Here is a 25,516-nt window from a genome sequence, read left to right as displayed (position 1 = left end):
CCAGGCTAGACTGGTTCTCCAATATTTGTTTCAAGTCTTATAAATTGAGACTTAAATCTCACGGTGAAATCTGACAGCACAAGCAGTATTCTGGCTTTACTGAAGTGTCAGTGAACCTATGATGTCATTAAACAAAGGGGCGGATCAATAGACAGTCAATGGGGCACTGACATGGCAGATATATAAGATGATGTCACATCACTGTAAACGGTTTTATATCATGTTTTAAACCTCAACTTCAGAACTCCACCAGTGTTTTATCCAATATGTTACATCACACAGGTTAATTCACCTTGTTTGTCTCAAGGAAAAAAAACAGTTACTTTTGAACTTTGCAGCCCAGTAACATGTCAGCATACAGTGTAACATAAGACACCCTCTGAAGAGTCTGTGACCTCATACAGGTTAAATGCTGGGGGGTTTTCAAGAAGCTGGTTTGCCGAGTTATCTGGATGACTTAAGAAAAACCCATGACCCACTCAAAACTGGAACTTGGACTGTAGTAGTCAGGGTTTTACTGAGCAAAGTCAATCAGTTACTTCCATAAACCTGCTTGTTTGAAAATATTGTAATAGCACATTACTCTATTATGTCTTCTGTCTTTCAAGCCTTCAACACATGTATGACAGCATTGCAGTTCAGTATCAACGATGAATTTGTCAGTCACATTATGTTGAAAACCAGTTTCATTAAATGGTTTTATTCTCTTTTAAATGCAACATCATTAAATAGAACATCATGCTCGCCAGATAATGATATAAATCAGATAGTTATTGTACAAATGGGTTGTGCTCATCGTCACGTGTCACATGGCTGGGCTATACGCACAATGAGTCAGTCAGGTTAAGACTAAGTGGTGGTTAACCATTACACAGTCAGTACAGAACAGAATAATCTGTTTTAGGATCAGCACAGTGGAAGACACATTCTTAAATATTAATAATGGCTGTATTTGCAGCAATGTAAATTAATTACTTTAATACACAAGTCTTCTTGGGTCATGCTGAGTCAATTAAAACACGTTTTTTCACAATGTTTGCTCATTTACACTGCCTAGGATAATCTTGTTTACAAGGTTATTCACCAGATCTGTTTTTGTTTGCTAGAAATTGACATTTGGCCATAATATAAAGCTGAAAAGATGCGGCTGTGTTTACAACTAACCTTCTCGATGGGGAGACAAATGCTGTTGATACATTTTTACATCAAGTGTTCCTCTCTTTCTTTCCATGCAAACAGACTCACACATACACACCAGCAGCAGTCCTCTTTGTTTCTGTGGTTTGTGTTTAACCCATGTCTGGTAGCAATTTACCTCTGGAGTAGTCTTTTAAAAAAAAAAAAAGTAGCCCAACATCAACATGGCACATAAAGACAACCCAGTGCTTTTGCACAGTGGTACAAAAGGTTTGTTTTTGGTCACGTACTATAATGCCTGGTTGCTCCAGCTTAGAATGACCTTACCCTTTGTCTTAATTTCTAGATAACACAGGCTCTCTTTGGCTTGAATCTCTTGTGTACCGCATGTATTTTGGTTGTGGAGTCCAGATCCACACTGATTACAACAAGAAACGATCAAAGAGGAAAAAAGCCAAGCAGTCCTTTCCTCTCCAAAAATTCCCACCAGTGAACAGTCATTTTTGACAAATGTTTATTCAAACAACACTGCAGCAGCTTCAACAACCTCAATTGAAAGCTTGACTGCCAGAAACTAATCTGATGTTACTTGAGTTCCGAAAATGGGTCCAAAGAGAGTGACGGCATGCAGAGAAGTGGAAACACAACAGGAAACAGGGTATAATGAGCCCACTCCCTCCCCTTCCCTAAACACATTCCCTGTTTTGGTGGGCTGTCCCCCTAACATGAGGAAAAGCAGCAGAGGAATACTGATATCTCTCTCTTGTTTTCTCTTACATGCAGGCATCTGCCTGAAATGTTGAACTTTAGACACACGTGAGCGCTGTCGGTGGACTGCTGCAATGCAACAGTTGCGGAGTTTTCCCATTTACACATCAAGAGGACTGCATGTGTGTGTGCTTCCTGCAGACATCAAACGAGTCACAGAGGACTGCGACGGTGGAGGACAACCCTTCTGCCTAAAAAGAAAGAAATCAAGACTCATGTTAAGCATTAACCCATCTTCTTTTTATATTAATCCAGTATACCTCATCCACATCTTTTCTCTGTACAAGGAGGTGGCCAGGTTTGGTTTCTGCTTAAAAGCCTCATGGTTTGAAGTCCCTAAGAGTCACGTCCTGCAATTGTCTCTGGTGTTTGGACAGGGAAGAGACTAGGAGCCTTTGAGTTGACCAGTAGTGAAGCAGAGGGTGAGAGGCGCCTGGTTGTCTAGTCTTCTAGGGCGACTGAGGCCATCAGTGTGGACATGTGTGCTGCAGCTCTGGAGGAGTACTGTGGGTCCGTCTTCTGGGTGAGTTCAACAGCCAGGGTTAATGTAGCTGAAGGGAGACGCAGCGGGGGAATGGCTTTCTTGTGGCCTCCAACACTTTTTACACTATCGAGATGAAAACACTGAATAACTTGTGACACATATACATGTGATCCACAACTTATACAGCAACATGTTGATTTAAGTTTTTTCAGTTTTTTTAATTATGTTACCACAAAATAGCAATGATAAACCTCACTGACACAAATTTTAAAACACTGAATATTATAAGCTTCTTCACAAAGGTTGTAGTATTACAGGACCTCTATATTTGATTGTGATATTTTGTACAGGCTTCACGTTACTGTGTCAATCCCTTCAGTATGTGTTTGACCAGTGATTCCCAACTCGTACTTGTATTCCAGGGGGTAGTAGCTACTTCTGCAGTTGCCAGCCGGTGTGTGGAAAGACTGCAAAGTGGCTCAACTAATTTTGATAAATAGTTCGTTAAAAGTAATGGATAAATGGTGTTCAATAGTTAAAAGTAATGGATAAATGATTGAAATAGTTCAAAGTAATGGATAAACAGTTGAAATAGTTAATGGATAAAAGGTTGACCTTGACCAAACCAACCTAAATATTGACACTTGAATTGTATGAAAAAACTATTGTAACAATATCCACTTTTATATAATCAATAGTGTTATACTATGATAGGTGGGAATCGATGAAGGGGTGCAAGGGTTCAGTTGACAGGGCTGTGGGTGCCACTGTGTTCGACAAATAAGAAGGACATGCTGTAGCTTTATAGAAGAAAATACAACTAAGAAATCTATGAAAAATGTTCAAACAATGTTTTATATTGAACTTTTATCTGAGAGCATTTTATATGTTTTCACCCCTGTACACAGTGAGCTCAGTCAACATGTGACTCTGACTCTCGAGTAACACATGACTCAGCATGCCTGACAACTGCAGCACATCTTTATGAGCTTTATCTCTGCATCCTAATGATTGACGCAGAGGCAAGACAGTTTCTTGAAAAACTTTCAAGGCAAAGCGATCAGTTGTTCGAGCTGAAATGGACAGTTGAAAAATAATCTTTCGAGCGAAAAATGCTACACATTCTCCCGTGTCAGCTTCTCATATGGGAGGAATTTGTGCTTTTCATTTTTCATTACCAAACAGAATATCTTGGGGTTTTGCAGTTTAAGTCAGACAAAAGACATTTGAAGAAGAAGCATCTATATAATCGCACAAAGTAAAATACCTTCACGCTAATAAACACCAGCACATGCAGTCCAGAAAACATAAACACATACACATCTGACTGTACTGCTAAACCCTATACATTTCCTCCTGGGGCTTGTATTAAGAGTGTAGACTGTGAAATGGATCCAGGCTCTTCCTAATAACAAGTTGCTCACACAGCAAATGGCATTAACTTCAGGTGCTTGAAACGCTAATTAATATAACTTTGCTCTCCTCTCCAGAAGTGCACATTGCACATGCTGCTACACACACACAGCAGTAAGCAGGGACTTAAAGTTTAATCACATGTGAGTCACTGTTAATTACATTTCTAATCAGGGAACTGTGGTGTGTGTGTCCCTACGGGTTAATATAGAGTGAGCTCCAGGGGTACACAGATGGGAGTGTGTTTGCCTTTCTTTGAGATTAGGAGGACAGCCCTTTTGTAGGACTCTGTCATTCAGTGACAGGTTGTCCTTGTGTGATATATTCTGTGTGTTTGTGTGTGCACCCCAGAATGCTTCATATCTGAATAGAGAAGACCCTGACCTCCCAGTATGTGTAGAGCAGACGGTGCTGGTCTGGATCCCCCTGGGGTTCCTGTGGCTCTGCGCCCCGCGGCACCTGGTGTCTCTCTGCAGGAAGACACAAGTGAACACGAAACATCTGTCCAAGCTCTACCTCTGCAAACAGGTAATGCACACAGCAAGGAAAGGAAACACACTGTTCCAGTCATAATGTGATACTGAGAGGGAAGAAGACGAAGCTGACTTTGATTACAGTAACACCAGCAGTCCCCCCTGATACTATTATTCAATTTCCTGTCCAAGTATGCTAATTTGGATTGTTTTTATTGAACCAGACATGTTTTTTTCTTTAAAGTTCAATTATGTAGGTTTTTTTTTTTTAATTTAACTACCAGACACAAGATGTCTCCTACACCTGCACTGAGGTGTTTCAAGTTTCCATATCACACTTGTAAGTTGCCTATTTGATCATGACGGCCTCATGTAAGTTGCCTATTTGATCATGACGGCCTCTTAAACTAGTTGTAATGTCACAAAATCATCTTGCATGTTAAACTTTCCCCCTTCAGCAGATGAATGTGAAAACAGCCTTCTAGTGTCAAAGTGCACATGTCATTCGGCACAGTGAAGCTCAAACATCCAAGTGAAGTAACAATAAGCAACCTGTGATTTATTTGTCAGCTTGTGGTGTCACTGTTGTTCCTGACGGCCATAGCCGCCCTGGCAGTCACTTTAGGAGAGGATTATGGTCCAAGCAAAGACCCACCTTCAACAGTGAAAAATCCTGGTGTATACTACGCAAACCCTGTCCTGTACGCTGTCACATGGGTAAATATAGCAGGTTTTATATTAATTTATTTGCTCTGGTGCTCAACATGGAAAGATGACATGTTTTTCTTCATGTTCTGACATATCATCTTTGTTAGATCCTTCTGCTGTTGTGCCAGGAAGGAGTGAGGCGGAGGGAAGGAGCAGTAGACTCTGCCACTCTCTTCGTCTTCTGGTTCCTCCTTGTTCTGTGTGACATCTTCCCTTTCCAGACCCTCCTACGAGAGGCACTCAAGCTGGTATGAGCCATTAATCAAGTTGGGAGCAAGGCATTAAGCTTTGAAGAAAACTGGAATCATAACTCAGACAGAATGCAATCACATGCACCATTCACTGTTGCATATACCTCACCTTTAAACATCTTTCTTATACTCGCCTTTGACCATCAGGGAGAGATCAGTGATGTCCCTCGTTTCTGCCTCTTTTACATTTCCTTTGGGCTGGAATTGGTTGCACTTATTCTCTCTGCTGTGGCTGATATCCCTCTAGAAGCCAAGGAGCATGTAAAAAAGGTACCTCAGCAACCAGATGGAGGCATTTTTGTTACCTTTTTGTTTTGATAATGTGAAATTCATAATAATGTAACAAATGTAATACACTGAACCTTCATCACCTCAGCCTGCTGTGAACATAATCCATCTATGCGTCTTTTATTGTTTTTATCCACAGAATCCCGAGGCAGGTGCACCATTTTTTAGCAGAATCACTTTCAACTGGTTTAACAGGTAAATTAAAAGTTGCCACAGTAAGAGTCCTAGCAAACTCCCACACATGTTCGCCACAACTTCCAACTTCTCCTTGTCTCTCCAGTATGATGGTGAAGGGGTACAAGCAAGCCCTGGTTCAGGAGGACATGTGGGAGCTGGCGGAGTCAGATAGCACTGCTTACATCAACAAGCGCTTCCTGTATTTCATGCAGTCGGAGTTGGCTGCAGCTCGGGTCCAGTTCCAAAACAAGTTGAAGAAAAAACGGGATGAGAACAGAGACAAAGCCCAGGCAGAGGGCTTGCAAAATGGCCTCTCCAGCGGTCTGGGGAAAGGCGTCAGTAAGGATGTGCTCATGATGGTGAGAGTGTGCAGAGAAAAACACTTGACACACATGTACAGTACATTCTCTTGCACTCCAAATGAATTTCACTTTTAGCAGTGCTATTGATTCTCTGTTTGGTGCCCCACATGTATTGTTCTTGAATAGATCCTGTCAATATGCACTCAAAGGAAATGTTCAAACAATATTTTTCTTTAGGAGGAAAAGGGAAAGAAAGGAGACGAAAGGAAGAAGGAGAAGAAGGACAAAAAGGAGGAAGATGACTATCCCAATTCATGGCTCATTACCACTATTTATAAGACCTTCAAAAAGCTTCTGATTGAATCTGCCTTTTTCAAACTTCTGCAGGACCTGCTAGCTTTTGCCAGTCCTCAACTCCTAAAGTGAGTCAAATTTTAAATGTATCCGTCTCTCAGGCACCAAGATATGTTTACTGAGCGGTTGTCTTGTAAGCAGCTAATTGGCCATGCAGATGAATGTGTGTTTACAATTTTCTATTTGATTGTGATTTAAAATTGTTTCATTGTTCCTTATAAACAACATACAGACACAAACCCTGACCCTGCTAAATAACTCTGCTTTGCTTTCAACAAAGTTTATTGTTAATGTTTTACTGCTGTTTGTACACTGCAATCATTAACTCAGGGTCAATAAATTCACAATTATATACAATAGCTTGTTGAACTGGTGGCAGAGCAGAGACGGCCATAGGAAACTCAGTACACGAATTGAGCATTCAACATGGAGCTCAAGATTTAATTAATTGTTATACCTTCTGTTTAGTATTCCACTTCTGACCTTGTTGGGTTTGTTTTTAAAATGATCAAAATCTGTGCACCAGTAACAGAGATATTGTCTTTTTTCTGGTGTGTTATGCTAGTAGCGGGTAATGTAGCCCCAAGCAGCTAACCTCAAGCATAGATGAGAAGTGGGCTCCTCCACATCTCCTGATGTATTTCTTTTTTCTTCAGCCTCAACCAACAAGTGACATCACTTGAGGCAATTTAGTTCCCGCTGGAGCCTTCATACAACTTTTTCACATATGAAGTAGTACTTCCCAAAACCTGTAAACACACTTTGATGTGTGAAATCAGTGGAGTTCCCCTTTTTCTGGCCTCGTGAATGTTTTAACCCTTTTATCTTAGCTATTAATTTCTCATCGGTTAGCTTATACATCACACCAGGCTTCTGACAGGGGAGGGGAAATCGTGGAGAAAGAAGAAAAGTACATGTTACATGACTGAAAGTTGAATAACTGCCATTAGATTCTGGAAATATCATAATTGCAAGTGTAGATCGGCCCCTTAACTAACTTTTTTATTTTCATAGATTGATGATCTCCTTCACTCAGGACACGTCCAAGTATACCTGGGAAGGGTATCTGTATGCAGTGCTGCTGCTTGTGGTGGCCATCCTGCAGTCTCTGTTACTGCAGCAGTACTTCCAGCGTTGCTTTGTGCTGGGGATGAAGGTTCGCACTGCTATCATGACTGCTGTGTACAAAAAGGTAAAAACATGAGTGACATCACAATGAAATGTTCTTACTTTACTTCAGACAGTGTGATGTTTTCAAACGTCTGGCAGGATTGCCGGCACTGTCAGAGAGTTCACTTTTCCTTTCAGGTATCTGATCGATAGCCCCCTGCTGCTGCGCTCATTTACAAGAGCATGAAGTTTAAAATCATTAGTTTTTTTGTTGTCTTATCTTGTCTCATTTAAAACCAATGCAACTCCCACCAAACTGTCCTTCTCTTCCTTCCTTCCCATCTCCCTCTCTCCCTATAATCCCTTCTTCTTCCCTTTTCCAAGGCATTGGTGGTGTCTAATGAGGCTCGTAAAGAGTCAACGGTTGGGGAAATAGTGAACCTTATGTCAGCAGATGCCCAGCGCTTCAACGATGTGACCAACTTCATCCACCTGCTGTGGTCCTGCCCTCTGCAGATCATCCTGTCCATTGCTTTCCTCTGGCTGGAGCTAGGACCTTCTGTGTTGGCAGGACTGGCAGTCATGGTGCTAATGGTGCCGATCAATGGACTGCTAGCCAACAAGGCCAGAAAAATCCAGGTCAGCAGAAATGCACACACATACAGGATATTTGTTGCAGCTTTAGAGTAGTGTGCATTGTATATATTAATGATAATAGAATAGAAGCAAAAATAAAAACACTATAAAAAATTGAATATTATTTACACACATTTTTACGTCACGTTAATGTTACGCTTTTATGTGGGAGGCTTTTCTTACACCTCCAACTGACAGTTTCCAGGCAATCCCTGTTAACATTTATTCAGTTAACAGTTTTCACTTGGCCGTCTATAATGAGCTCTTAACAGTTTCCATGATTCCAGTGGACTTGTGCTGAAAGGCTCTGCAATATTTAGACTAAGCAGGGAGAGTGAAGCTTTTTTAGCTCTTTACTTTACTCGTTATTTTACTGATTATTTAAATAGCACAGAAAATGACTGAAACCACAGAAATAAAAACAATTTTGTCAACTTTATTCCCTGTGTGTGTGCTCAAGCAAGACCAAAATTTATTGGAAGTTTTGAAAGTTCAAAATGAAAATTTATTGAACAACCAATTTCGTGGTCTACATCTTTCATCTCTGCTTTTAGCCAAACAACCACCTGGTCACTGTTTTAAAAACTTAGTTTGTCTTCTCCAAAAGCTATGACTCAGGTCTTTGAGCACTGGTAACAAAAAGGAAAATAAAACATGCAGTGATTAAACCACACTCCATTTACATGGACAACAAGGTTATGCATTCCAATTATAATGAAACAGAAATGCAAGAAACAGGCAGAAGCATAGAGACCATAGCCTTTTGTGTAGACAGCAAAAGAAAATAATGAAGCAAACATCTCTTGCAAATGGTTTTATAACATCTGGTGCTGTCACGATCTGTATGCCTTTTTTGGATTACATTAGACCAAATATACACATGTTGATAAACTAAATACATGGAGTAAAGTAAAGTTTTCATACGGTACATATGTTTATAACTCTTGTGCTTCCTGTTATGCTTTCCTGGTATTTTATCAATTCTATCAAAACCCACTTTAAATCTTCTGTTAAATTAATATATTCGTGGGTCCACAGTTCTTTAGTTGTGCACATTTTGCCATCTGTATATCATAAAGTCAGCATACAAGTACAGTACAAGTGCTAAAATCGACTTTCTTAGCAGACAGTATTCTTCCTTGAATCAAATGATTGTTTTTAAAGAAATATAAGGCAGTTTTAAGAAGCTTCAAGAATACTCGATTTAAAGGACACTTAATGCTACAAATAACCTCTCTTCCTGGCTGCATGATAGTATCAGATGTTTTCTGTTTTATCTGTTGAATATGAGATTGACAGTGAGCTACATGTCCCTGCTGATTTACATGATCTCTTTTCAGATAGAGAACATGAAGTTCAAAGACAAGAGGCTGAAAATCATGAATGAAATACTCAATGGGATCAAGGTGAGCAGCCTTATTGAATGAATTAATAGAATTAAAAGCCCACCACCAATCATTATTGGTGTAATTTCCCTGCTCCTTTTTCTGTGTAAAATAGTTCAGGCGGATCGGTGGAGGTCAGGGACTCTAAGTGAGGCCCTCCTCAGATGAAAGATGAAAAAGCTGATATTAATTATGCAGTGCCTTCTATTATACTACATCCAATACCTGTGGTTTATTTGCATTGACTACATAAAAGGCATCAATGCTGTCCCTTTGTTTCCCCACTCCCTTTTCTACTCCCTCGCCCCTTCTTCGTTTCTTTCTCCTCCCACCAGATTCTGAAGCTGTATGCATGGGAGCCATCCTTCCAGGTGCAGGTGGAAGGCATTCGGGGGCAAGAACTGAAGGTCATGAGGAAGTTTGCCTACCTGACGTCTGTCTCCACCTTCATCTTCAGCTGTGCTCCGGCTCTGGTGAGTCCTGTGAAGGAAGCATATCTCCAAGCCAGACTCAATCAGATATAGAGCACATAGTACCCTGTTCTATTCTGTGGTTGTAGCCAGGAGGGCCTTGACTATTTATTCAATGACACACACTTAAGTTAACTTGATGCCTCTGTACCAGATGAAGAGCCAACCTGGGCTCAAAACATTGTACTCTTGTTAAATGAATTAAGAGAAAGTGGACAAATACAGATGTGCATGTGTTTCACACATTGATTGCAAGTCCTGTGAAAGAGCCTTGCAAAAAGATGAGAAGCAGCAGGTCAAGGATCTTTTTTTCCTCACGCTGTCTTTTCACAGGTTTCTCTGGCCACATTTGCAGTGTTTGTAGGGGTGAGCTCAGACAACGTGTTGACTGCTGAGAAAGCTTTCACTTCCATCTCTCTTTTCAACATCCTCCGATTTCCCCTGGCCATGCTGCCCATGCTCATCGCTGCCATTGTGCAAGTAAGGGAACGACAGCACACTGTACGTGTACACATACCAAACCTATACTAAAATCCCACTAACCGGGCACCTTTGACTCTCAGACAACAGTGTCTAGGAAGCGCCTGGAGAAGTTTCTGGGAGGTGACGACCTTGAAAGTGACGTTGTGCGCCATGACCCCAGTTTCAGTACGTTTACCATCAGCATTTACACCTGTTCCTCGGCTGAGCAGTGAAGCTTTTTCACCAGTTTGTTGGTACATGTACAGTACATCTGTCCCCTCTGTCTATCTGTTTTCATTTCTCTGTGCGTCTGTTCTCATCTGTTAGACTCTGCTGTTACCATATGTGATGGTTCCTTTGCTTGGGAAAGAGAAGCTGAGCCTCTGCTTAAAAAGTATGTTTGTTGTGTCAAACACAAAATTACACCTTTGAATATTTCGACGTAGTGCTGCAAAACATTGTATTTGTCCCTACTGTATTTTACAATATTGAACAGGTACATTCTGTGTGTGTTTGCCAGTGTGTCCTTGGATATTAAGCCAGGTCGGCTGGTAGCAGTCGTGGGAGCTGTGGGCTCAGGAAAGTCCTCTCTCGTGTCAGCCCTCCTGGGAGAGATGCACAACACCAAAGGCTTTGTCAACATTCAGGTGACACCTTATTTCTGTATTCATATCTGTCTAACAATAATATGTGTGTTTAGCCAAGGACATATAATGTGCACGACATCCTGTTAAGTGTTAATTAAAATTATTCAGTTCAAACTATTTTTTACTATCATTTAAAGGTAGTATTCTTCAGCATGTTATCATTTGTGTTTGTCTGTTAGGCTGACAATACGTAGAAAATCAGCCACGGTCTTGAATGTTTGAATGATGGAAGTTATTTGATGATCAAAGATACAGAATAACTGCACAGCAGTAGTTACAGTCATCAAGGATTAAAATACAATAAAGCCTGAAACATGCAACACACAATCATAGAGACTGCTATGTACAGTATGGAAGCCTATAGTACGAAGGTGCTCAAAGAACCGGTTGATCCATATTGAACAGGGACCTTTTTACTCCCTGAGGAAAGCCAAAAGTGAGGGCTGCTGGAGCATTTTGCGTTTTTCAAACTGTTGAACAATGCAGTCTTTCTAACCTTTTCTATAAAAATTGTGTGTACAATGTACTCTGTACCTGACTCGTCTTTGTGTGCAGGGTTCCCTTGCCTATGTGCCACAGCAAGCCTGGATCCAAAATGCCACTCTGAGGGATAATATCCTGTTTGGCTCTCGGCATGAGGAAAGGAGGTTCCAGGAGGTGATACAGTCCTGTGCCCTGGCCCCTGACCTGGAGCTGCTACCTGGGGGTGACCTCACTGAGATTGGAGAGAAAGTAAGATTCAAGAAGTTGAGGGTTCAAGGATTTAGATAGGCTAGTCATGTGAGTTTTGTTGCTGTGTATGTCTCACCCTGTGTGAACACATTGTGGACGTTCAATGAGAATACAAACACAGTTATAATTGAACATTTGTCTCAGTTGACCCCAAAGCGCACAGAGACCAGTGGCAAGTAATGCCCCTTATTTTCAAAGACAATACCTATGTTAGAGTTATTGGTCAAATCGTCCTTGACTGCCACTATTTTTGCATCCTTAACCCTCCTGTTGTCCTCATATTCTGTGTACACCCCGTGTCCTCCGGGTCAAAATGACCCGTCTTCACTAAACCCCCAATATAAGCAGCTTAATTGAATTTTAAACACCAAATTTTATCTTGCTTGAAGAAACAACTTGTCATTCACCACAAAATGTGTGAATACCTGAGTTTTCCCTCTTCACTTGTATTTCTATAGTTTGCTGGTCTTGACTCACGGTCATCAAATCGTAGCAGTCTTGAGTAGGTGTGAAAGAGTTTGAGTGGCATTGTGGCTCGGAAAATTGGCCTTCCACTCTCTGCATCCCATAGACTAGCTGCAGCCTCACCTCGGGACCTGTATACACCTGCTAAGATTAGCAGCCCTAAGTAGGCCTGCAGGTCAGTCTCATCCATCTTTTTCCAGCTGTCTCCATATTTGCGAAAACCCTCCAGATTTGTCATCTCCAGGATTATTTTTTCTATTGCTGGTGTGATAAACAGGTAGAATGTAGAGACAATGTCATGGGCATGAGAAACGGCATACCTTGTGGGTCCTGGGGTCATCTTTATGACGTTTTGTTCTGCATGCCTGCCGTGTTGGTCATATGCTGCCGAGGACCATGTTATTTTGCCATTTTTTGAAAGGAAAGTCTCTCTTTCAGCTTCAGGGTTTTCTTCTTCTTCTGAAGATGATTCATCATGCTCTGGGTTGTATTCCTCCCCATCTTCTTCTTCTGATACATCCTCCACTTCCTCTTCTGAATCAGAGTTGTCTTGTTGGACATCTGAAAAAATCTGCTGTCCACCTGTCTTGTCTTGTTTACTTCTGCTACTGATTGATCTGAGACACAACTAAAACATTGTAACATTCTGTGGTGTGTAAATAACTCTGTGACCTTGATTTCAACTCTATTTGGCTCACGGGTCATTTTGACCCGAAGACCACCTTTGTACCTTTTTTTGTACAGCTTACATGGAAATGTGAATAAAAGCAACATTTCACTTTTTCTACTGTTGGGGCCAATCTAGGAAAAGTCATAAAATTTCAAGTTGAAAAAATATTGTTTAGGGGATTTTTTTTGGTTTTTAACACAGTGGCGGGTCATTTTGACCCGAGGACAACAGGAGGGTTAAACCCATTCACTCTAAATCAGGTTCACTTCACATTACATTGTTTTTCCTACTGTTGTGTTTTATATTTTCTTTTTAATATAAAACCAGTTAGCAAAGACTTAGAACTTTCTCACAAATCCATGACAAAGAACATCATGTCTGGTTTTATTATTTATGTATTATTATTTCTTTCTTTCTCAAGGTTGTGTTACTGTTGCTTAGAAATGTAGTTCTGGTACTGGTGGGAATATACAACATCTGAGACATATTGTCTGAAAAAGAAACCTCAGAGACAAATAATAAGAAAATATTGATTAACACAGATGTAGCTCCTTGGATTTAAGAGAGGCTCGGTATGATCCTTTAGACCTAATACTGTCTTGTGCCGCTTTTCTCCTCTCCTCTGTCCTCAGGGCATCAACCTCTCCGGGGGTCAGAAGCAACGCGTGAGCTTGGCTCGGGCAGCTTACAGTCAGGCTGATATTTATCTGTTAGATGACCCCTTGTCTGCTGTGGACTCTCATGTAGGAAAGCATCTCTTTGATAAAGTGATTGGACCCAATGGACTGCTCAAAGACAGGGTTTGTGCTGAGCCTACATTAACGCATCCATCAGTATTAAATGGTTCACTTCAAAATAACTACTGTTTGAATATGGTATAATTCACAGTAACGTGTTAAATATATTGGTAGCAGGCAGTTCAGGATATGATTTCTTTAACCAAAAATACGCATGAAAACAGATAGAATAATAAAAATGTGACAGTAATTCCAGAGACCTGATGGCATACATATAGTACAGTATGTACTATCATTTTTTACTGCCCAAAGTGAATTATGATTTAACAGCTGAGGCCTTGTGTGTCTTTGTCTGTACAGACTCGTATCCTGGTGACTCATGGAGTAAGCTTCCTGCCATATGTAGATGAAATAGTAGTCTTGGTGGACGGAGTGGTTTCTGAAGTTGGATCCTACAACAGCCTTCATGCCAGCAGAGGAGCCTTTTCTGAGTTTCTAGACACGTACGCCAAAGAGCAAAGTAATCAAACCCATTCACAGTCAGGTAATTTAATCTCATCTTTTCTCTCTCACTGCATTATGGATGGAAGCTGGAACCAGCACTTTTGTGGCACACCCAACTGTGGCTGACGTCTGCATTTGGATTACTATGTGATTGTGAACTATATAGAGGATGGCATTACATTGACCCCCCCCCGAACACAAACACTAGTTATACGTTATATTAACGTACATCACCCCTGTCCCCCCTGCGTTACATTAACGCACCCACCCCCTACTGGACACTTTACTTTATTCTGGTCACTGCACTGTTGTTATTTATCTTATCTTATCTTATTTTTATTCTTATTCTTATTTTACTTTTTATATTCTACTTATTTGTTTTCAAAACAATAGCACCTTCGGACCACAGCAAATTCCTTGTAATGTATGTTACTTGGCAATAAACAGTTTCTGATTCTGATTCTGATTCTGATTATTTACCTGTAGATACATAGATTGATATAGAAGACATATAGACTATATAGAAGACACGTGTCTTGTTATGTTACTTCTCAATATCCCCAAGGACAATGTATTTAAAAAGAGTGTAATGTGTCGACAGATTTGTAAGACACCATGTGTAATATGTGACCATATTCATTCAGATCGTTGCCAGGACACTGCAGACATAGAGCTCATCCCTGAAAGAGAGGACACCCAACCGGACTCTCCTTTGGAGGACACAGTTTCTGTTACTCTGAAGAGAGAAAGCAGTATCCGCCGCAGCCAGCGCAACAGCAGGTTAGAACACAGTGAAGTAGTGGGTGACAAAATAGAGAAACATGTGTGTGTGTGAGAGAAAGTTCTTCATATTATTTTATTCTCCCACTAAGCACCTTTTCATCCTGTTTTCTAGTGTCAGACTAAGAAAAAATAGTTCCATGAGAAAGTCAGAAGATGTCGGTGAATTAAAGAAAGGCCAGAGACTAATAGAGAAGGAAACTATGGAAACAGGACAGGTAATCTGAGTTCCTGGTCTGCCTATATACTTTTTATCCAACAACACAAATGACACAAGATTTTTCCTGAGCCCTTTTTTTCTCTCTTATATCCAGGTGAAGTTCTCAGTGTACCTCCAGTACATGCGTGCCATGGGCTGGGGATGTACTGTCATGGTCTTCCTGATGTACTTCATGCAGAACATTGCTTTCATCGGTCAGAACCTGTGGCTGAGTGAGTGGACCAATGATGCAGTGGAGTACTACAACAGGACATACCCGAACTGGAAGAGGGACACCAGGGTGGGAGTGTTTGGAGTTCTGGGAGTGGCTCAGGGTAACTGAACAGTTAAACTTACTACAGTCTTTTTTATTTGGCAGATATTTTCAAATTCATGTCAGTTAGCTTCAAAGCTGAAGTGAATTTTATTTCTCTTAGTGACTTAGTGACAGTCTGTCTCTCCTTATTCATTTATGGTCCAGTTGTTTTACAATACCTGCACATTGAGCTTCTATACGTCTAACATATTGTATTAAAAGATTAGTCTGACATTTTGGGAAAATAACTTTATTCATTTTTTTGCCTTAACTATAGAGCTAGAGCCAGGAGGTTATTAGCTTAGCATATGCCATGTACTCAACACACACACATTGAGAGTGGTATAAATCTTCTCGTCAAATAAAGCAAATAAGCGTATTACCCAAAATGTGGAACTATTCCTTCAATCTAGTTGCTTTGAAAGAAAAAAGCATTTGCTTAGGCCCTGCTTTCATGCTCACAACTGTGTGTTTTGTAGAAGTGCAGGTTTTTATATTAATTTGAACATTATTAATGTGAACAGATGATAGCACTGAATCTCTAGCTTGAACTGAGGAAGTGCTGCTGTCATGTTAGCTAAAATCTCTCAAACTGTCGACTGCTACTTTAGTCATTTTTGAGGCTTGTCACTAGTCGTGAGCTTCCTTATTTGTGCTGATTTTTCCCTAAGATGCTAGGTTCATGTTGAAGTTATGATTGATTCGTCAATGATTTTCATACCGAAAGGAATAATAACGACTGTCTGTTTCATTGTGATTTGAGCACCAATTTCTGTGCCAAGGTCATTCCAACTGCTATTTCAAATTCAGGACAGATAATAGACTTGTGCAAGTATACATTTGGAGACCATGCAGACTATATCAATTTTTATTTTGTGTCAGGTGCGTTGTCTTTGTTTCTGTTGTTGCTGAGTCGATTCATCAGATAACAATATTGCAAAAGACTGGACAAAGAATCAGCAGCTGTATTGAAGGTCCAACGGGTTTTGTTCCTGAATAGGACAGCCTTGTGCTTGCCTGCATTTGTGGTTTGGTTTTATCCATCCTCTTGTCAGATGAGGGAATAAAAATATGAATGACTGTTAGTAACCATCAATTAAATTACTTTTTTGTCACCAGACAGAAAGAAAAGGGATTCATCACCTGTATTGTGATACTAAAAAAGATTTCTGATTGACAGAAAGTTGGCCTCTTAACATTGCAATGACGAGAACAAATCTTAGAGGAGGTACACCGGCCATGTTTGCACAAAGGATGTGTTGGGTGTATCATTTCTTTTTACTGCTGCTTTTTGCTGGACAGTCATTAAGTATTTCTTAGTGGTCTGTTGTCATAAAGGTGCAGCTTGTAAGCAAACACTGATCGCAATCTCCTGAAACAGAAAAGTTCTGATGACATATCTCGTCTTCCCACACTGAGGATTGTCTGTAGTTCATGAAGTCCTCTCCATAGAGTTGCTCAAGTTTATTCAGTACCTCTTTTGGATATTGATGATGGAACCACTATTGCTAATCAGCTCAGAATTTTACCTGAACCCCAGAATCAAAATCAGAATCAGAATCAAGTTTATTTAAGTAGGTTTTCCCAATCAAGGAATTTGCCTTGGTATATTGGTGTATAACAATCAACATAGTAAGCAGAACATATAAAGAAAGATAAAACAAGTACTGCAAATCAAGAAACATGAATATAAAATACAATAAAATGTGAAAAAATATTATAAACAATATCGAAAACATTTAAATGAAAGAGCTGTACAGTTTTGTGCAGGGATGAGCAAAATATGCACAAATGAGTCCAATGAGGGTGGTGTCATCCGAGAACTTCAGGAGCTTGACGGACTGATGACTGGAGGGGCAGCTGTTGTTGTACAGGGAGAAGAGTAGAGGAGAAAGGATGCAGCCTTGAAGGGAATCGATGCTGATGGTACGGGAGTCAGAGACATGTTTCCCCAACCTCACGTGCTGCCTCCTGTCAGACAGGAAGTCGGTGATCCATCTAGAGCTGGGAGAGCTGTAATCATAAAGTCCATTGGTCCTTGTTTTTTGTGGATGGGGATGATGGTGGTGGACTTGAAGAGGACTGGCACCTGGCATGACTACAGTAAAGTGTTAAAGATTCCTTGCGGGGGTTCTGCCCCTTGAACAGCCGATTAACGACCCTCTCCAGGATGTAGAGAGTTGTAGTAGAGGAGGGGGCCCTGAGGAGGGCAGTTGTGGAGAAGCCCAGGTCTATTAATTTCATTATAAGATGAGAAAAAAACTGTGTGCAATCAGGCCTGAAAGTAATGAAGGCATAGATACTGTATATTTTTAGGACTTTCCTGACCATTAATGGTGGCAACAAAAGCACAGTTGATCTTAAGTTTAGTTCTTTTCACTAACATTACTCATGCTTTTGTGCAAAATGGATTTCACTGTGTGAAGGTGTAGTTATATATTTAAAGAAAATCTCCATTTATGGCAGGCCTCTTTGTGTTCCTCGGTACGCTGCTCCTGGCCAATGCTTCGGTCGCTGCATCTCGCATACTGCATTCAAGGCTGCTTAACAACATGCTGCGAGTTCCCATGGTGTTCTTTGACACCACACCCATTGGAAGGGTTGTCAACCGCTTTGCAAAGGTAAGATCTATCTTTTACCATTTCATATTTTTTCATAATTTCCCCTCATTTTACTCTTTCTTTTTTGCTTTCTTTTGTTCTTGCTCTCTGAGAGAGGCAACTTGAATAAGTCTGCATTGAGTCTTCTGGGTTGGATGCCAAGATATATTAGAACGCTGGACTGTGGAGCAATTTCCCAACTCAAACAATATGGCTTTGTCAGTTCTGCCTGCATTTATTACCATGTAGAGGATTCCACGGCTTTTGATGGAAAAAGACAAACATTGAGGACACCTGCCATAAAACGCAATTTTGAAGCCCTCTCAGCAGCCCCCAGGTGTACTCAAATATGTCCTCGTCCACCAGGAAGCATGTCATTTCCACAGGTGTTAATGAAGAATAGAGGAATCCACTGAGATTGGATGGTTTCAATCTGTTCTGGGTGAAAGTGCTGTTGTAAATTACTTTTATTTAAGATTAACTTTTCCATCACTGGTTCTAAAGGACATTTTCACAGTGGACGAAGCCATTCCACAGTCCTTCCGCTCCTGGCTCCTGTGTCTGCTGGGCGTAGTGGGGACGCTGTTTGTCATCTGTCTGGCCACTCCTTTCTTCACAGTCATCATCATTCCTCTTGCCCTGGTCTACTACTTTGTACAGGTAAGCTTACCAAAATAGAACAAGAAGAAACATGGACTGCCTGGTGTAAAGTACTTATAAGAGGTTGAAGAAGAAAATATTTATTTCTTGAAAACTAACAAAGAAAGGAATGCAAACAGGAAAGATTTTAGAGAGTAAGGTTTATTCCTATTGTAAGGAGAATCCAATTAAACCCTCCACTGTTTTCTGTTGATTTCTCTCTCTACACCTAGCGCTTCTATGTAGCAACTTCGAGACAGCTGCGTCGGCTGGACTCAGTGTCTCGCTCTCCTATATACTCACACTTTAGTGAGACTGTGTCTGGTCTGTCAGTGATAAGAGCCTACGGCCATCAAGAAAGGTTTCTTAAACACAACGAAATAACTATGGATGAAAATCTCAAGAGCATCTATCCGTGGATTGTGTCAAACAGGTCAGAAACAGTGCATTCGCAAACACAAATCATCATCAAACCCACATTATTTCTTTGATGAGATTTTCAGTGTGTTCACAAATGATGGCTTATATTTGTGTGTTTGATTACTCTGCAGATGGCTGGCCATCCGTCTGGAGTTACTTGGAAACATGGTGGTGTTTTTCGCTGCTCTGTTAGCTGTCATTTCCAGAAAGACTCTGGACAGCGGCCTGGTTGGCCTGTCTATATCCTACTCCCTTAATGTCAGTGACTGATACACTCACACGCTAATGTTAATGACAATAATAATTACAGTGGTAATGAGGAGGATTCTGGTGGTGCTGATAAGGTATAATAATGCTAACAATGAAACACATTCCTCCCTCCTATTGGGACTTTGCAGGTAACCCAGACCCTCAACTGGCTGGTGAGGATGACCTCAGAGCTGGAGACCAATATCGTAGCTGTAGAAAGAGTGAGTGAATACAGCGAGGTTGAGAACGAGGTATGTTGAATTGAGAGCTTTTCTCTACCTTCAGAAACCACTCAGTGAACATGAACTCATTTGCACCTGTTACAAAGATCAGACAACTGTCTCAATTCCCACCATTTCATTGAATCACATTTGCACTTACGTTGCTAAGGTTTAAGGGCTTGTCACATTATTTTTCCTTTGATTCCTTTAATTTTTTGAATAAAAGAACTCATTGACTGGATAAAGGACTTTTAAAAGGTTTCTTCAGATGGTGTCATCATCATTTTCTTGTTGAATGTGTTTTCCTTGACTTTGAATGTGTCCATATTATCCTCTCATACAAATAGAGGCTTTCATAGCTTGGATCAGGAATGGACGGATGTATCATGGCTTACCTTCACAACTGCTCCACCATTTCTCATCTACACTGTGTGTCTTCATTCCTACAGGCTAAGTGGGTAACTGACACCCGGCCTCCAGAGAAGTGGCCCAAGGCAGGAAGACTACAGTTTGAAAACTACAAGGTTCGTTACAGACCTGGATTAGACCTGGTGCTGCATGGAATCACCTGTGACATCGACAGCACTGAGAAGGTCTGTGTGTATGTGTCTGTATAGCTGTCAGTGTGTGCATGTGTGAATAACAAGCCTGTGGGATGCATCAAAGTGTGAATCTTAATTGGACTGCTGAATAGATAATCCCCAAATCAATAGAATTGTTCCAGTATGCAGCTATGACAAATATGTCAAAAGAACAATAGAAATGAAATAATAGAAAAACTTCTGTTTAGTCATGTGGTTGCTATTTATATTTTGCAGTCACTTACTGTACACATACTGTACATGAAACAGGTTTGACATAATTAGAATTAGATATAAAAGGATTTTAAACAGTGGCCACCTTGTACCTTAGAAGTCAGTTTTAGCACTGACATACAAACTCCGAAGGGCAGTTTATACATGCATCTTCTTTACGATGAAGAAACCCAAAACCAAAACTGTGTAAAAGAAAATGAACTACATATGTCCAATCTCATTTTATTCCTTTCATCTTTGCAAGGCAATATTGATGTTTTGTCTACTCTACTTGGATTTCAGCTGCTTTTTCTTTTTTTACTGAAGTGGTTATTTTTACATGGATTCTGTTGGTGAATCTTGAATCTCTCATCAGTCAGGGTTTCACTATATGCAGCATGCACACAGGCACAAGGCATGCACAGATAACAACATAGGAAGGTACAATACATAGCCCCTTATATTATGGAAGTGCCTGCAACAAAGCAGAGATGACTACAACCCCTATATAATACTAATCCCTCAGAAGCGTTTTGTCTTGTACATTGTTTTTTTGACTGGCATGTCTTGAACTGATGAACATGCTTTAAAAGGGAGTCTGCACGCTACAGTTAGATACACTGCTGCTGTTTCTGTAAACATAAAATTCATCTCAGTTTGAAACACTTTTTTGGGAGCTGGTTTGAAAACTTTCACAAACTCAGTATAGGCTGCAGAAAGAATATAAAAGCTTCAAAATGTCTGTTTTTGTAGAGTACAAGCACACTCTGTTTACTTCTAGAAATAGATGGTCAGTGACTGTAGGTTATAAAACCTATATGAAAAGATGTGCCAGCCATTATTATTTTATGTGCTCTCTCTCACTGCATCCAGATAGGTATAGTGGGCCGCACAGGAGCTGGGAAATCAAGCCTGACCAACTGCCTGTTTCGAATTATTGAAGCTGCTGAAGGTCGTATCCTCATTGATGATATAGATATTTCCAAAATAGGCCTGCATGACCTCCGAAACAGGCTCACAATCATACCACAGGTACACACATAAACATACACACTTAACACTACTGCACACACAGAATTCAGTTTTAAAAGGCACACTAACGTATTCAACCCTGCGGGTGCAGGATCCAGTGTTGTTCTCTGGGACCCTGAGGATGAATCTGGATCCATTTGACAGATTCAGTGATGAGGACATCTGGAGAGTATTGGAGCTCTCCCATCTGAAGGACTATGTAGCAGGGCTGCAGGAAAGATTACAACATGAAGTCTCAGAGGGGGGAGAGAACCTCAGGTGGGCCATAAAAATAAATGTTACTCTTCCACATTAAAAAAAAGATTAAAGACACAGCAAATGAGAATTTCTGAAAACTATTTCTATCTCTGAGTGCACGGTAAATGGCACAGAACATATTGTACTTGATGCAGAGTTGATGAGTTGCTGTAAATGTTGATTTGTAACCTAAACACGTCTAATAATGTGTAAATCTTCTGCAATTCATCCTAAATACATTGTGAATATCCTCTCTAATCCCCTCTATTCCTTCAATTGTTTTTCTACTGTATTTAGTGTTCACTGCTTCTGTAATTACTCTTTGCCCCTTACAGATACAGGAATCAATTTAAGTCTAATCTAATCTAATCTGATGTAATTTTAGCATAGTAATCAAATAGAGAGGTTTCACTCTGCTTTGTTGCTCATTACAAGACATATTTGTTGTTCTTGTTGTTCCATCTGCCACACCTCTAATTACTTTCAATTATGCTCCTGTTAAATTGGTCAAGTGCAAAACCTACCTGAGCATACACATCAAGAAAGATTAAAACCATAATTAGTACCTGTCAGTGTGGTGATACTTAGGTAATTGCCATCTCATTAAGCTTGTGGTAAGTGTGTTGCACAGTCGAAGCCTAATGGAGTGACAATCCACGCTACCCACACATCTCCGGTGTAAAGTACTCAAGTATGAATGAGTATGAATGTCCATTTGTGGTTTATTTCCATCTCAGTGTGCTCCTTTGATCGCTCTCTTCCCAGTGTTGGGCAGAGGCAGCTGCTGTGTCTGGCCCGAGCACTGCTGAGGAAGTCTCGTATCTTAATCCTTGACGAGGCCACAGCAGCTGTTGACCTGGAGACAGATAACCTGATTCAGAATACCATACGCAAAGAGTTTTCACACTGCACTGTCCTCACCATCGCCCACCGCCTGCACAGCATCATGGACAGCTCCAGGTGAGTGTCCTTCACAATGTTTTGATGAGGGGTCTCGTGTCACTCCTGTCAATGGCAAATTTCTTTCTTCTTCCACTCTTGTTTTGTTTTGTGCATGGTGTGGAACCCACAAGTGGCCTTTAAAACTCGATCCACACCACTATGCATTTTTTACACAGTGTTTTCACATGGGGTAATTCCTTCCAATTTGAATTTATTTATTGCCAAAGTACACAAAATGACGAATATTGTAAAGCAAATGGAAAATACCATGTTATCCCTCTGACAGTATTAAAATGACAAAAACAACACATACAGCATTTAAGAGGGTCGTATTGGGTTTCATGGGCCAGGTGTTCCAGCTGTTAGGGTGCATCCTGTGTTGAGACGAAAGCCTGAGGTCTAAGTCAGCCTCTGTATTGCACATCTGCACTGGAAATCAGACATGAAAAGATCTGTGAGACTTCAAAGTCTCCATTGGCTTCGCCTGGATGTGCAAGCAGCACTACAGACTAGGATTTTAGGGGTGAGAGACAGTGTAGGAGAAGGATGTATACATTTATTCATTGTATTCTATATCTACCCTTTAGAGCTTTGTGCTCTCCCTCATGCCACAAAACCACCTGCACATTAATACATATTTTCCTTTTTTGTGAGCAAGGACCTTCCACTTATCTTTATGTTTTTGTCTTAATTGAGAATAAGAAATTACATTATGAAAGTGAACAACAGGTTGCTCAACAGGCCGGAGCTGACTTTAAACTGAGGGGAACCCTGTTTGACGATTGGCACTTCAGCAATAGTTACTGTCACAAATCGGGCATTTAGAAAAAAATGTCCCATCCATCCATTTTTCCATCAAAGCATCCATCCATCCATCCATTCTCTGTAGCTGCTTATTTCATTTTCATGGTTACAGGGGGACTGGAGCTTATCCCAGCATGCATTTGGAAAAAGGCAGGGAAAAAGCTGTGGTAGTTCACCAGTCTGACGCAGGGCCTGACACATATGGAAAAAAATTCACACCTAAATCGGACTATAGTAAATAAAGATAGTAAAAAGCATACTCTCCCCGGGACCCTTCCTTTTGTTTGTTTCTACTCTGAACTGACTTGTTCAAATGGACGGCTCAAAAGTGTGCATATCCATCTCCTTCACATTTAAGCAGGAAGTTCATCTTGGTCAGATCTTCCTCTGCCAGACAGTAACGACGTGTACACCACTCAGCGGATTACTATTTCTGACTGTGTTCCTCCTCCACAGGGTAATGGTGCTTGATGCTGGTAAAATAGTGGAATTTGATTCGCCGAGCAACCTGCTTGAAAAACAAGGCCATTTCTATGCCATGGTAAAGGATGCTGGGATAACATGGGAAGACGTCACAGCTCTCTGACTTTGCTCTTTTACTTTTGATTCCATAAATTGCTTTTTGTTGTTTGATTTAAGAAGTGAGAATGTGCCTTGATACAAAGAAATATTGTAACATTTGCATTTATAGGAAACAATATAAAGAAATCATATTCTGTATGTAAATCATTTATCATTATTATATGGGAACAATAAATATTCTTAAATACTGCTTAATTGCTTTTAATAAAGAGAACTACCTCAGTTGTTTAAACTAAAACTTAAACCTCTTCGTCATATTGAACATTGGCTTAACTGGGTCTTAAAAGGAACAGTTCGACATTTTGATAAATACACTTATTTGCTTTATGGCAGAGAGTTAGATGAGAAGACTGATACCACTCTCCTTCATCTTCAAAGTACAGATATGAGAGTTGTATCAACCATGTCATCCAACTCTCCACTGGAAAGGGAACAAGCGCATTTCACAAAATATCAAATTATTCCTTAAATAGTGATTCCTTATTTTTGGCCAAATAAGGCATCCAAAATTTCAGTAATTCAGTCGTGTGTGTTTGTGTGTGTACTTGTGTTGCTCATATTGTATGGGCACAACTCTGTTCACTCAGTGACATTATGGGGACTCACCGCTGTAACCGTTTATGGTTGCGATCAGGGTTGTCTCAGGGGATGGGATTACATTTAAGTGAATCCAATGTCCAAAAAGTGTTCCTCTATGGCAGCAGTGTGTCTAGTGCATGTCTAATTCCCTTACTTGTAAGATCAGGTGCATGCGTACACTGGTGAAAATATGCATGAAATATCCAGAAAAGTCGTCTCTGCAGAAGCAATGCAGGTGGGGGAAAAGGTCACTGTGTTTTCCTCAGTAATTTCATTGGTCATTTACATTTTCTAAACAATCTGTCTAGCATGTTAAAGCAGCTGAATTGACTTGTTTGGGATTTTCTGTCTGCCACTGTTGTGACCATCTGTGTCTGAGTGAGTATGTGAGGGGATAGTGAGTGATGGAGGAGGTGACGGAGAGAAAATGAGAGAGTGAGAGTCACGGAGAGAAGGAGGGAGTCGGAGAGGGAGACAACCAAAGAGGTATTTCTTGCTTGTGAAGAGAGCTGCTTGGCTTCATCCTGCATTTTTTTTGCCCCTGGAAGGTAAGTCTACACATTATTGATCCAATATAGCTTCAAATAGGTCAATTGTAACTGTACAATAATGGCTCTAAAACAACATTTATCTTGATTTTGCAACTGGCTATACTGGCAGTGTAACAGGTTGTACAGTGTGTGCATGTCAGATCTCTTATAGATCTGTCCTACTTAATTAAAATTAAATGACAAATGAATCTAATTACAGTGCGCTCTGCATGCTGTGCCCTCTAACTAGTGAATTTTCACTGATATATTTATACCTCTAGATTTAACTCCAATTGTTTCAATGATTTGTTCACAGAAGGGGGAATAATGTGGTCTAACAGTGCAACAGGTTTCTGAGTAAATGCATTTATTCAGGATGACTGACGTCCTTTGATCATTTGTGTGCACACTGATATCTA

General features: G+C 40.4%; 1 protein-coding gene across 2 annotated transcripts; it reads left to right on the top strand.

Moving 5' to 3' along the window:
• The first annotated feature begins 2,383 nt into the window (after positions 1-2,383).
• Positions 2,384-24,178, top strand: abcc2 (ATP-binding cassette, sub-family C (CFTR/MRP), member 2). Of its 2 annotated transcripts, none has more exons than XM_070916610.1 (32): positions 2,384-2,428; positions 4,154-4,330; positions 4,846-4,992; positions 5,091-5,231; positions 5,382-5,504; positions 5,662-5,717; positions 5,803-6,058; positions 6,239-6,423; positions 7,370-7,547; positions 7,850-8,104; positions 9,442-9,507; positions 9,822-9,959; positions 10,290-10,436; positions 10,520-10,604; positions 10,746-10,812; positions 10,939-11,065; positions 11,621-11,797; positions 13,565-13,732; positions 14,030-14,197; positions 14,811-14,953; positions 15,069-15,171; positions 15,268-15,487; positions 17,935-18,089; positions 18,573-18,728; positions 18,941-19,140; positions 19,259-19,385; positions 19,526-19,627; positions 20,047-20,190; positions 21,265-21,423; positions 21,515-21,681; positions 22,426-22,620; positions 23,863-24,178. In XM_070916610.1, the coding sequence occupies exons 1-32, from the start codon at positions 2,384-2,386 to the stop codon at positions 23,990-23,992; spliced, it is 4,707 nt and encodes a 1,568-aa protein (XP_070772711.1). In that variant the 3' UTR covers positions 23,993-24,178. The 2 variants fall into 2 exon arrangements, with proteins under 2 accessions (XP_070772711.1, XP_070772710.1); XM_070916609.1 differs by having other exon boundaries at positions 14,030-14,213; positions 14,818-14,953.
• Positions 24,179-25,516: the final 1,338 nt, after the last annotated feature.

Source organism: Enoplosus armatus, chromosome 12, assembly GCF_043641665.1.
Source record: "Enoplosus armatus isolate fEnoArm2 chromosome 12, fEnoArm2.hap1, whole genome shotgun sequence".
NCBI classification, from domain to species: domain Eukaryota; kingdom Metazoa; phylum Chordata; class Actinopteri; order Centrarchiformes; family Enoplosidae; genus Enoplosus; species Enoplosus armatus.
Note: the sequence above shows the minus strand (reverse complement) of the source record. Positions and strands in the feature narration are given on the sequence as shown.

Bases quoted from the DNA above. Each gene is read 5' to 3' on its own strand.
- abcc2 (XM_070916609.1), top strand. From the start codon at position 2,384: ATGTGTGCTGCAGCTCTGGAGGAGTACTGTGGGTCCGTCTTCTGG. The intron at 8,105-9,441 runs GTCAGCAGAAAT...ATCTCTTTTCAG, and splicing joins ACAAGGCCAGAAAAATCCAG to ATAGAGAACATGAAGTTCAA. The intron at 19,141-19,258 runs GTCAGAAACAGT...ATTACTCTGCAG, and splicing joins CCGTGGATTGTGTCAAACAG to ATGGCTGGCCATCCGTCTGG.